The sequence below is a fragment of the Barbus barbus genome (assembly GCF_936440315.1).
Source record: "Barbus barbus genome assembly, chromosome: 38".
NCBI lineage: Eukaryota > Metazoa > Chordata > Actinopteri > Cypriniformes > Cyprinidae > Barbus > Barbus barbus.
The window spans coordinates 26,152,600-26,166,041 of NC_136716.1; the positions used below are offsets into that span (position 1 = coordinate 26,152,600).

A 13,442-nucleotide genomic window follows, 5' to 3' on the forward strand; every position below is an offset into this window, starting at 1 on the left:
CGTGCAGTGTATTAAAAACGAGGTGCTGCACGAACCTATGGCGGTAAAGCCCGCCAGAGCCAGCCAGAATTGGCGAGGCCATCTGGCTATAAAAACGGGCATTTCGCCATAGGATCTCATGTAAATTCGACTGAAGCTACGACACTGAGTCGTGCAGCATCATGGTACGGCAAGGAACGTAGTACACGTTCCCGTATCTCAGGGAACCTAGGTTATGTAAGTAACCGAGACACTAATGGGGAACCAATCCAATACCACCGTGCCATGTAAGAGGAACGACTGATATACATGTAAACTGACCTTGAGCGATAAGGCCTCAGAGGGACCAATTATATGCAGGGTGAGCCCTGCGGGAAGCAAGAGGGTTGAACTCCATAGAGGTCAGCCCAGCTTTAGATAATCGTTCCAACGGTCTTATGTACCGCCTCAGCACTATTAATAGGGCCAAGAGCGTTCTTGAAGAAACAGGCAGAGCCTGAGAGTTAGACTGGCTTAGAAAGGCGTGTGCCCTTTAAGCAGATAAAATCCGGGCCTGTATCCGGGCCGGAATGTCCAAGCTATTGAACCTGGCGAAGGTGGACGGCGAAGCCCAGCCGGCCACCGCACAGATGTCTGCTATGGACACACCACTAGACCATGCCCAATAAGAGGCCACACCTCGAGTGGAATGGGCTCTCACTCCCACAGGGCTCTGAAGACCCAGGGAGGAGTAAGCTAGTGTTATAGCATGTACCAACCATTGAGAGATCCTCTGCTTTGTGACTGGAGACCCCTTGGTGCGACCACCAAAGCATACGAAGAGTTGTTTCAACTGACTGAAGGGGGCGGAACGCTCGATGTAAATTCTCAATGAATGAATGAATGAATGATGATGCATTTATAAAGTGCTTTATTGTGTATTGTTGTACACCCAAAGCGCTTAACAATCATGTGGGGGGGGTCTCTCCTCAACCCCCACCAGTGTGCAGCATCCACTTGGATGATGCGACAGCAGCCACAGTACAACGGCGCCAGTGCGCTCACCACACACCAGCTACAGTTGGAGAGGAGAGAGAGATAGAGCCAATCAAGTGGATGGGGATTATTAGGAGGCCATGATTGACAAGGGCCAGTAGAGGGAATTTGGCCAGGACACCGGGGTTAAACCCCTACTCTTTACGGGAAGTGCCATGGGATTTTTAATAACCACAGAGAGTCTCAGTTTAACATCTCATCCAAAAGACGGTGCTTTTTGACAGTATAATGTCCCCGTCACTATACCGGGGCCTTAGGACCCACACTGACCACAGGGTGAGCACCCCCTGCTGGCCTCACTAACACCTCTTCCAACCAGCAATGCCCTGACTGGGCAGAGAAGGTTAAACTCCTGGTCCTCCTCAGAAGGAGGAAGCGCAGAGAGAGTAATAACCTGGGCTCTAAATGGGGTGTAGAGAACCTTAGGGACATACCCCTTTCTTGGCTTTAGGACGACCTTGGAGTCGTTAGGCCCAAACTCAAGACATGCAGGGTTTATCGAGAGAGCCTGCAAGTCGCCCACTCGCTAGCCTCCTGGATCCCCTCAGGAAACAGACAACTAGGTTGTTCCGGCCCACCGACTGTCCGGCTATAGGAGCGTGGAAGGGGAGCAGCCCTTATCTAACAGCTCTTGCAAGTAGGACAATATCACTATGTCACATGACACGGCGTCTTCGCCACAGGTTGCACACCAGGCGGAAAAGACAGACCACTTAATGAATGAATGAATAAGGCATTTATATAACGCTTTAATGTGTATTGTTGTACACCCAAAGCACTTTACAATCATATAGGGGGTCTCTCCTCAACCACCACCAGTGTGCAGCATCCACCTGAATGATGCGACGGCAGCCACAGCACAACGGTGCCAGTGCGCTCACCATGCACCAGCTACAGGTGGAGAGGAGAGAGAGTCATAGAGCCAATCAAGTGGACTTAAGGGCGTAGAGGCGTCTCGTGGACAGAGCTCTAGCCTGTGAGATCATGTTTAGGACATTCTCAGGGAGATCTACCGATTCCCATTGAGAGCCCACACTTGTAGAGCCCACAGCTTGGGCTGGGGGTTTGTTCACCTGAGAGAGGATATCCCGCCTCAGGAAAATGGGCCACGGGGCTGCTAAACAGCTGAGTCAGCTCTGAGATCCAAGGATGGTTTCTCCAGAGCGAGGCCTCTAATAGCACTCTGTGTCTGTGTTCCCTGATTCGCCTGATTACCTGGGGCATCAGATCGATCGGGGCAAAAGCTTACAAGAGGAGGTTGAGCCATTTGTGGGCCAACGCATACTTGCTCTTTGAAAAATAAGTTTGGCAGTGAGAGTTGTCTTTTGAGGTGAAGAGCTCAACCTCTGCCTTACCAAAGATCTCCCAGATTTTCTGAACCATTTGTGGGTGGAGCATCCACTCTTCTGAGGGGACGTTTCTCCGAGACAGCATATCTGCTCCTTGGTTCAGCCCGCCAGGCACATGTGTTGCCCTCAATGAACGCAGGTTGAGATATGCCCACTCCAAGAGGCGCCTTACCATCTCGAAAAGGCGTTCTGAGGTGAGCCCGCCTTGGCGATTCATATATGACACCACCGTCATGCTGTCTGAGTGGACTAGTGCGTGGTGTCCTCTCAGGTCAGGCAGAAAGGTTTGAAGCACTCGACATACTGCAATCATTTCGAGACAGTTGATGTGTAGCTTGCCTTCTGCTTTCGACCAGGAGCCGAAGGTCGGATTGCCCTCACACAGAGCTCCCCAACCTGTGTTGGAAGCGTCTGTCGAGACTTCTGGTCTGCGTGCTCAAAGAGGACGGGAGAATCCTCTCTGCTCGGCGGGGGCGAGGCACACGGGATCTGGGCTGTTTTTTCCTCACAGGTCCCTGGGAGTAAGAAATCCTGCACGACGTGTAATGACGGCGCGGCATTTGCAAGAACGCCGCTGCTCTTTTAGAGAAATTTTTTAGGCTCGCCGGATGGCAGCAGGGGACAAGCTGGCGTCTGCGCTGGTCGCTGAAGCAAGCTCGAAGAGCTTCTATCCACAGTGAGGCATTTCTACGGCGAGTGTCTTCAGTCCCGAGTATCAGCAAAGGGAAGATCCATATCGACGCAATACAAGTGAAGTATCGAAATGGAACGGTCCTTTTTAAAGTAGTTCTACAGTATAAAAAATATACTTGTGAATTTTAAGTTAAACATTATTGCAGTTGAAGCTACTTCCATGTTTTGTGTCATTCAAACATTATAATATCCACAAATTGGTTCCAGAATCATCTGAACTGCAGTGGGGGTACAAGATAAAATCCTATCAGTGATGCGTCTCTTATTAGACTGGCTAAGTGTTCCTAGTTGATCTAATCTGTTGATGTTCTTTGTTATCTAGACCACGTATTGTCACCTAGTTGAGACAAATTACATTTCGACACCCATCGCCTCTTGTTTCTCATGGCACGGATGTGCGGGGGAATTAAATAAATTATGTTTTCATTATCTCCCGTTATTCTCCAAGCTGCCCTGTCCACCGAGCTCAAGCGCTAAATCACAATGAATGCTTGCCTCTGCCTGCGTCCCTCACAATAATGCCTCCAAATGGGAATAAAATGGTCTTTCCCTTTCATTTGTTGTTATGCTAAAACGCTAACCCTAAAGTGACCGTGGTGGTGGTGGAGGGGCTTTCGGGGGACAACGGTCTGTCTGAATGCTGACGGAGAGCGAGAGCCGTCTGTTCTCCATATGGCTGTATTGTGTTGATAATACTGCACGCTTCTGGCCCGCAGCTACAGAATCAACTGCAGCTTTGATTCACACACACACACACACACACACACACACAGTGGCTCACAGGAGTACATGGGAAATGCACTAATACTTGTAAAGAGTTTGTGTTGTTTCAGTTAGCAACAGAGTGCTTTTACTTTTTGGAAGTCTCATTAATTTTCCATAGATCTGATGAAGAAGTACACTGCATAAAAGGACTTTTTTAAATTAAATTATTCTAGTATGTTTTCCAGTATATTTTATGTTTGAAAATGCTATTTCAGTCGTTTTACTTCAAAATTTCACTTTTAATGCAATCTATTACTTGGACGTTGGTGTTTCTTTGCAATTAATCACAGTTCTGTAAAATCAAGAAATCACTATACTCCAGTTATTGTAAACTTTCTAGATAATATACGTTGTAGTTTATGAGAGATTTAAAGCATCAAATTTTGTATTTTACCATGCGTTTTGATTTGATTAAATGATTTGCAATTCTTCATGTGTTCATTGCTTCATAAATCAATTACACATACCTGCACCATTGTCTTTTCTTATGATTTTACTTTTTTCTCCAACTGTCCCTCCTTTTTTTCTTTTTCCTTTTTCCTTTTTCCTTTTATTTTTTTTCCCCCATCTCTGAACTGATTGGTTTGGTTTCATAGCTAATAACTAATAATATGTAAAAACTTGAATAAAATAAATATCAATAATCAAAATGATAATAGTTCTGGAACCAATTTGTAATATGAACATTTGATAATAATCTTTTTTTTTTTAAGTTATAATGCTAAAAAGTTCATTAGTTTAACTACACTGAACAAAATTATGAACGCAACACTTTTGTTTTTGCACCCATTTTTCATGAGCGGAACTCAAAGATCTAAGACTTTTTCTATGTACACAAAAGGCCTATTTCTCTCAAATATTGTTCACAAATCTGTCTAAATCTGTGTTAGTGAGATTCTCCTTTTTGCCGAGATAATCCATCCACCTCACAGGTGTGGCATATCAAGATACTGATTAGACAACATGATTATTGCACAGGTGTGCCTTAGGCTGGCCACAATAAAAGCCCACTCTAAAATGTGCAGTTTTATCACACAGCACAATGCCACAGATGTCGCAAGTTTTGAGGGAGCGTTCAGTTGGCATGCTGACTGCAGGAATGTCCACCAGAGCTGTTGCCCGTGAATTGAATGTTAATTTCTCAACCATAAGCCGTCTCCAAAGGCATTTCAGAGAATTTGGCAGTACATCCAACCGGCCTCACAACCGCAGACCACGTGTAACCACACCAGCCCAGGACCTCCATATCCAGCATCTTCACCTCCAAAATCGTCTGAGACCAGCCACCCGGACAGCTGCTGCAACAATCAGTTTGCATAACCAAAGAATCTCTGCACAAACTGTCAGAAACCGTCTCAGGGAAGCTCATCTGCATGCTCGTCGTCCTCATAGGGGTCTCAACCTGACTGCAGTTTGTCGTCGTAACCGACTTGAGTGGGCAAATGCTCACATTCGATGGCGTCTGGCCCTTTGGAGAAGTTTTCTCGTCATGGATGAATCCCGGTTTTCACTGTGCAGGGCAACTTCGCACAGCCATTGAAGAGGAGTGGACCAACATTCCACAGGCGACAATCAACAACCTGATCAACTCTATGCGAAGGAGATGTGTTGCACTGCGTGAGGCATATGGTGGTCACACCAGACTGGTTTTCTTTTATTGTGGCCAGCCTAAGGCACACCTGTGCAATAATCATGCTGTCGAATCAGCATCTTGATATGCCACACCTGTGAGGTGAATGGTTTATTTCGGCAAAGGAGAAGTGCTCACTAACACAGATTTAGACAGATTTGTGAACAATATTTGAGAGAAATAGGCCTTTTGTGTACATAGAAAAAGCCTTAGATCTTTGAGTTCAGCTCATGAAAAATGGGGGCAAAAACAAAAGTGTTGCGTTTATAATTTTGTTCCGTGTAGTTTAATTAATTCGCCAGGCAGAATTTTAATCAGAAATGTTAAAATATTTTTTTATATACTTTTTCAGTGTGCGTCATGTTCTATGAACAAAAATGTTCTGAACAAAATAATAATGCTACTTGAAATAAAAACTAACTGTTAACTGAAATTAAATATCAAAACAATCTTTAAAACTCAATTTCAGATAGTTGCCAAGGGAACTTTTCAAATTTTTGTTTTGTTTAAGTTGAGGTATTAAAATGCTAAACCTAAAGCTGAAATAAAATTACAAAAAATACAAAAACAACAACATTACTAAAACATTAACTAATTCAAACTATTAATAAAAAATATGTATTTTGGCATACATAATGTTCCATATACAACTATGTACAATCTATAATACATCTATATACAAATGATTCCTTAATAAAATTGATAATCACACTACAGCGCTTTCTTTCTTTCTTTTCTGTGACTTCATTTCATTATTTCATTTTGTTATATTACTTCACTTTCCTTGCTGACTTTTCCGGACTTTTCCGTTCTGTGCAGAATAAATAGTTTTGAGCCGGCTCACTGTACTCTGAGGGCCCACCATGCTCAGGGTCCTCGCAGCGCTCAGGGGTCACCTGCTCAATGAATATGAAGGTGCTTCCTATTACAACTCTGTCAAAGACAAATAACAAAGGGGGGCTAAATGAAATGCTACATTGCACCATTTTGTGGAGGACAAGAGACATTTTCAGCTTGGCTGCTCGCGTACTCGCCTCATGGCCGGCCCTGGAAAACCACTTTGTTTGACCCTAAGGAGTGAGAATTGACAAAGTAAGCCGGGAGCATTTGTTTCATCTGCTAAGTCAAAGATTGAAAATGATTTCCCAACGTGCCGTCTGAGGATCCCGTGAAGGGGGTCATCAATTATTTCCTGCAACGTGTCGGAGTGCAGTAGCTGTTTTACAGAGCGCAGAGTTTTCTGCAGGGGAGATCAGTGACTCTCAGAGCCGTACCTTATTGAAGGAACAGGGAAAAACCAGGCAGACTGACTTCATAGATTCACAGGTGCATGCTTTCATCCACTGAATCTTTTGCTCCTTTTCCAAGATCGCATCTTTTTCATCCACCTCTTCAAAATTTTATCATCAATATGCAACGATGAAACATTTCATTTGTTTATTCGAATATTTAGTATAGGGTCAAAAAGTCTCAAACTTTGATGTTGACTTTGATATATTTATCATTTGTTTGCTGTTAAGAAACAAAGTTATAGTTTTATGAACTGTGTAAAACAATGAAAACTATTTATGATGCAAAATTTAGAATAATTATTATTTCAGATTTATATTAAATTAGAATGCAAACCAGGATTATTATAATCAACTAAAACCATAAAACACATTTTGTTCCTTGAAATAAAATATACTTTAAAAGATTTCAATTATGAAAAAAAAAAAAAAAAAGACGTAAAGTAATTTTATTTCAGTTAGTTACCAAGGCAAAATTTCTAATTTTCATTTAGTTTATCCTGGTTTATAAAAAAAAAAAAAAAAGATTATTACAAATGAGAGAAAAATAAATAGACTTAAAAAAACAAAAAAAGTCAAAAACACAACAAAATTACTAAAAGTAACTCAAATTAAATATTAATTAAAAAATAATACTATCTCAATGCAAACTAAATACATTTTCACAAGCAGTCACAGAGTTTTGGAACTCTACTATATTTACATACAGTATGGTATATAAACTTTCGTTAGAGGACAATTTTATTGCTCAGGAGACTTGAGCAATATGAGCTCTCAGTTATGTTTCATTTACAGTAAGTGTTAACTGAATGACAATGTAATCTTGGGAGAATTTGATGGAAAAATGTTTGAGTTCATATTAAGATCTCTGATTTAATTGCAACGTTTGGTCTTTTTATCAAATCTGAGCAGTTTGAGAACTCTAGAGTATAAACATGAAATTACTTGGGTCTTTTTCTCAGGAGATAAGTGAAGCAATAGAGATTTTAAAGAGATCTCATCTTTTATTATTGCTTTGTACGGATCACATTCATGTTAACTGGAAGCAAACATTAGCTTCTTGCTGTCAAACTGCGTGAAGCAGCACAGGTTTGTTCTGTTTTCGCTGAGAGGGCAGAGACTGAAGCGCTAAGTGCTGGTTCTGTGTGTAAATGGCTTTTTAAATTGGAGCCCTTTTTTCTGTTTAAGAAGCGTGCACAGCTAATTTGTGGATCTCCAGGCTCTGTGGCCCGGCTTGGCAGTGATTTATGGCCTGGTCCAGACACAAATTGACTTGTATGCAAGAAATGTAAATGGAAGTTGGACATTTGATGGAGAAGCTCGTTCCCGTGCTTTAATGTTTTAAATTAACCACAGAAACTTGTGCAGCCCCAGCTAAACGCAGCCCTCCCTCTCTCCAGCCCCAAACATCAGATGAATCATAAGTTAATTTATTATACAAACAACCATATTGCTCCAGATTTGCAAGGATCAATGAGTTTGATGAAGAGGTTTCATTTTAGGAAATAAACCTGCAAAATTAGCCCTGGAATAGGGTAAATATGTAAACTGATTTATGCACGGTGTAGAATACTGTTCCTATCTGCTTTCTTTTCAGAATTATACAAATATTCCTCCAAAAATATAACAGAATAAAATTATAATGTAACAAAGAGGCTGTTTGTGCCAAAAAAAAAATGGATCTATTAATGTATTTTAAAATATTTAATTTGGACACATTTTAAATGTCTGAATAAGATATTCAATGTTTTTATAGGGCAGTAATGTGTAGGTTGTTAGCTAAAACTGAAAAAATAAAGTTACTTGAAGTAAAATATACGTTAACACTCTCTCTCTCTCTCTCTCTCTCTCTCTCTCTATATATATATATATATATATATATATATTTAATAAATAAAAAAACGTTATAAAATTTCATAAATTAAAAAGTAAAAAATACAAGACATATTAAAAAAAACTAAAAGAAAATATAAAAATGTAATATAATTTAAAATATTAACAAAAACAACAATAGTATATCAGTAATACTAAAATAACACTGGGTGGTACCATCCTAGGATTGTAGTTTATTATTATTATTATAAAATAGTATCACAGTTTTATTTTAAAATGTTTGTTAGTATCTAAAAAAAAAGTGTATTATTAAAATGTATTCACAGAGCAATTTACATTTTATCTGACAACCGAGCATAGAATCAGCTGCAGAAACTCAGACATTACTGTTTTTAGTTTTTTTCTTGGAGGGGCTTTAAAGTATCCTGGTGTGTGTTGAGGGTGAGAAGGGCGTTCAGTGGGGTTTAAACCCTCTCAAAAGCCCCTTCATTCCCTCTGGACCGTCATTAAATGTTATTCCATCAATGCACCGACACTTTACAAGCTGCTCGTTTTGTAATGCTATCATGTTTGCCCTAGAGATACGCCAGAGCTTTTGTGTTGTTCTCTGCGGGTCTGTTGCCACAGATCTATATGGTCTTTTAAAATACTCGACAGGGGGTGTTTGATTACCCTGATGTATTCAGAGAGACTGAAAGAGACAGAAAGGCAAGGAATAGAGCATGGGCTTATAAAGGAGCATTTTAGTATGTCGCTGTTTTTCTGTGTTGATTTCCTTTATTGGCTTAATATGCAAGAGCACCATTTTTAGGTTGATTGACATGAAAAGTCTAACATTATGATTCTATGATGTTTCTATGCAGTATAATGTGCACCATGAAGCAAAGCACACTGTACAAAATACTATTTCCCACTATGCAATGCGCATGATTTAACCTTTCTTTTACAGTGCGATGATTTGACATGAATAATACAATAAATAAATGTTATGTTGTGTTGAGAATAATCCTGTTCATAAAACAGAATTTAAATGCATGCATTTTGATTTCACTAATATTACAGCAGTTAAGTATTTTGTAATTTACGTTTCTAAGTTACTGTTGTGTGTGTGGTAATATTGCACAAATATGTTTTACATATTAAAATATAATATATGGAAAGCAATTATTTATTTTATTTTTATTTTGACATTTTACATGCCACAAAAAATATTTCTAATAATAATAATAATTATAATAATAAAACTATTAACCTTAAAAAATAACATATTAGATATTTAGTTTAAATCAAGGACTGTATCTTCTATCAGAAATATGTCATTTGAAATGGATGAATAAAAAGATTTTCACGCAAAATTTAATTAAAATGCAATGTATTTTTATTAAAAATGAACATAACACCAGTAAAGCATTTTTATACATTAGAAATACTTCTATTAGTTACTCTACTGTATGTGGTAATATTTCACAAATATGTTTTGCATATTAAACTGTTATGTACACATACACACAGCAGGTTATTAACATTTTTATCTGCTGTAACATGGAGAATGTGTCTCCCATACTGAAACCAGACCTCTTCTAATGCAGGGCCTCAGGCCATGAGAAGACAGAGCACACACACACACACACACACATTTAACAGGCATGTCTGCAGTGAGATCATTTCAATATCAGATCTAGTGCTTAAGCACAGGGTCCAGATGACTCAGATTCCACATAACACAAGCGGAACAGAAGCCCAGCTGGAGGCTTCGAGTCTTCAGGGACATTTTCCCTCAGTTTTACTCATTCAAAAATAACAAGCACAAAAATCCCTGCAACACTCCTGGGCAAATTCATATTCAGCAAACATACGTTTGGTTTTATCATATTATTCAGATTGGTGCAAATTATTCATTCCTCACTGGAAGGTCAAGTCATGAGTGTTGCATTATGGGAAACAGTGTCCTTTGATGTACATTTTACTGCACAGAAAGCATTACAAAGTCACACAGTTTTACACTTTCAAGGAAATCAACACACAAATGGTGCACTTATATCCAGAGGTATTTTGTCAGTCAGAAATTGCTAGAAAATAGTGCAAATAATTACAAAGAAACGGCAATTAGCAGTGTAGTTAAATATGCATAAAGCTATAGGATGTGAAAAAGGGATTTAACATAAAAATTACTCAGCAAGTTCTGATAAATCACTTGAAGATGCAGTGCCCATTGCACAGTATTTATTTATTTTAAATTGTTAATATATCTTAATAATTTGATTGATTTATTGTTTGATTGTAGTGAGTGAGTAATATAATCAAAACAAAACAAAATTAATATAATATACTACTAATACTGTACTGTACTAATATAAGTTATTCAGATTACATTTCTAGGGATGCTATTATTATTATTTTTTTTATTTTTTTTACTTTTATATGCCACATCTCGTTTCCTGTTGTGTGATGTCACTGCAATTTCATCTTCAAAAAATGGCACAAAAAATAATGTTTAATGGACTATTTGTAATAATTTCAGAAAAGCAATAAAGCACTCATTGTCTTGCTATATTGTAAATATATCTGATAGTGCCACGCCGCTCACGTCTCAAATATCACCTGATTCGGCAATCGATCGGTTCCCTGATGTTATTGTTTACATCATAGTAATTGTGTCTAAACTGCTGATCTGTAAAACCATTTCAAGTAAAGACACCCCGCGAACGCACCAAAACTAACTTTTCCATTTGAACCCCAATAACCGCACGGCTCCCGCTGCGACTCGTTCGCACTTTAATGTCCTCTTATTTGAGTGAAACTTTTCTGTCTGTCAACAGAAATAAAGCTATAGGGATCTTCACTGCCTTTCGCACAGGCCCATTGAGATAACCATTAACCAACACGCACTCTCGCTGTTTCGGGATAGCGGTAATAATAATAATCCAGAAATAAGTCCTGGAGTTTGGGCTAGTTAATCGTGTGCTTCCTGGAGGGGGCCACATTAACAGTAAGTGAGTGTAAGTGACAGAGATTGGCCTAAGTGCAATCCCAGCGTGAGTCCGGTTTTTGGCTCTAATTCACATCTGAATGAAATCACCCCCGCTAAGATCTCATCAGCGTTATTACCCCCGCGTTTACCCTACGTTTATACCATTGTCCGCAAGCATCCCGTTGCTGCATGCGTGGGGTTGTAGATGTTTTAACTCACCATTATCTCACGTTCCATTGAAGACGTGCCTTAATGTCGATGAAGTGATTTGGGGTGGGGGGTGCATGAGATGCTTTTAGTTTCAAAGAAAGAAGATTAGCACCAAACGATTAGTGATATGGCTGTTTGTTAAAGTTTAGCAGTTTTGGAAATATGATTACTGCAATGCAGTGTTCAAAATGAGGGGTATTAGAGGGAGTCACGGACCCCCAAAGAGGTTAAGGGACTCCATGAATGTGCTTCGAATCATTGCTCTGACATAACATGATTGTTTTAGCTTGTCCAATTTTTCATCGATGATTTATAATGCAAGCAGTGAAAAATGTACAGAATGAAGATGAAGTTGCAAATTGTCCATAAATGTGAGTTTTACCAAAACAAATGGACTCATTCCTGTTCTACAGGGTTAGCCCAATTGGCCACTAAATAGTTTTGATAGTGCACAAGAAAATAATAACAGAATTGATTAAGTAATACATGTATGTACTTAATAACAATAACCTGCAATTATACTTTTGGTGTACTTAACTGACTTAAAGTCTGCTAAATTGGAACAAAACATTTTGTGCTTAATGCACTTTGATTGTGCAGAAGTAGTGCTGAGGTCCAACTAAAGATGTACTTAGGTGTATCTGAATTAAAATAATACTCTTGAAATGTCTTGCATTTAAAGACAGATATTATACAGATATCATACAATCCTTATGTTAATTAATAATGATATTAAAACACATTTTAGGCATATGTTAAAAAATAAAGTTTAAATATAATTTTATAGTAGCTAAATCTTAAGTGATATGTCAATAAATACGTTAATGGAATTGAAGTATATTTAATTAAATATGTTTTGCCGTAGGTTTTTTGTTTTTAACTAGCGGAATTGAGCAGATGTTTTGCCGTATTAATTTTTATGACGATGCATGTGATTTTTGTGCATTTTTCAATCTTTGGTCGTCTTTCATGGAAGTGGATTGCTTGAGGCAGTGTTTCTGTCTTGGAAACTTTTATTGGTGTCTCATATTGCTGTAGATGCCATTTTATAAAAGCAATACAGTACATGTGAAGGCTTCTTGTTTATTAATGCGCTAAGAAACAAGTGGTATATTTTTGTATAGTACTTCTAAAATGTGAATAGTACCATTTTTGGACGATCAACTGTATTGGACTCCAGGTCACAGAAACTCGTCCGTCCCCACCACGTTTCTTTAATTCATTTTTCAGTAAATATGCCTCTCACGGATTGCTGCTCTCGCTCAGATAAATAGATCTGTCGGGTCACCAATGGCACTGACTCCTCGATGGCGGGGCAAGCAGGGAGGCCCAGAGCAAAGCTATCTTAGAGCAATATCAATACAATTCTACAGTATACACCCACTGAGCTGTGTACACAGCCACAAGACTGCGCACCAGCCCTCAGCTCCAACGAAATTGTTGAGCAAAATCATTGGGCCATGACCGACAAAATGGGGTGTAAATGTTAAATACAGTCAGATATTAGGCCCAAGCGCATTAGAGGAGCTTTTCAACCAACAAACACGAGCCGACAGAATTTCTCTCAGCTCCTAAAGCCTCTCTGACACTTGTTTGGTAAAATTATCTAAGAACAGCCGTAATGCAACTGTACTGTCATCTAAAACGAATACTACAGGAATGGGTTGGAAAAAAATAATATGGTAGCA

At 39.1% G+C, this 13,442-nt stretch overlaps 1 protein-coding gene across 1 annotated transcript in view; it reads right to left on the minus strand.

Moving 5' to 3' along the window:
• Positions 1 to 2,672: 2,672 nt before the first annotated feature.
• Positions 2,673 to 13,442, minus strand: part of LOC306857488 (uncharacterized protein) — a gene marked incomplete at its 3' end in the record, with an annotated part of 57,133 nt that continues 46,363 nt past the window's right edge. Inside the window, exon 9 of the mRNA XM_079397466.1 lies at positions 2,673 to 2,878. Coding sequence (XP_079253592.1) covers positions 2,673 to 2,878 — 206 coding nt within the window. The remainder of the gene's footprint in view (positions 2,879 to 13,442) is intronic.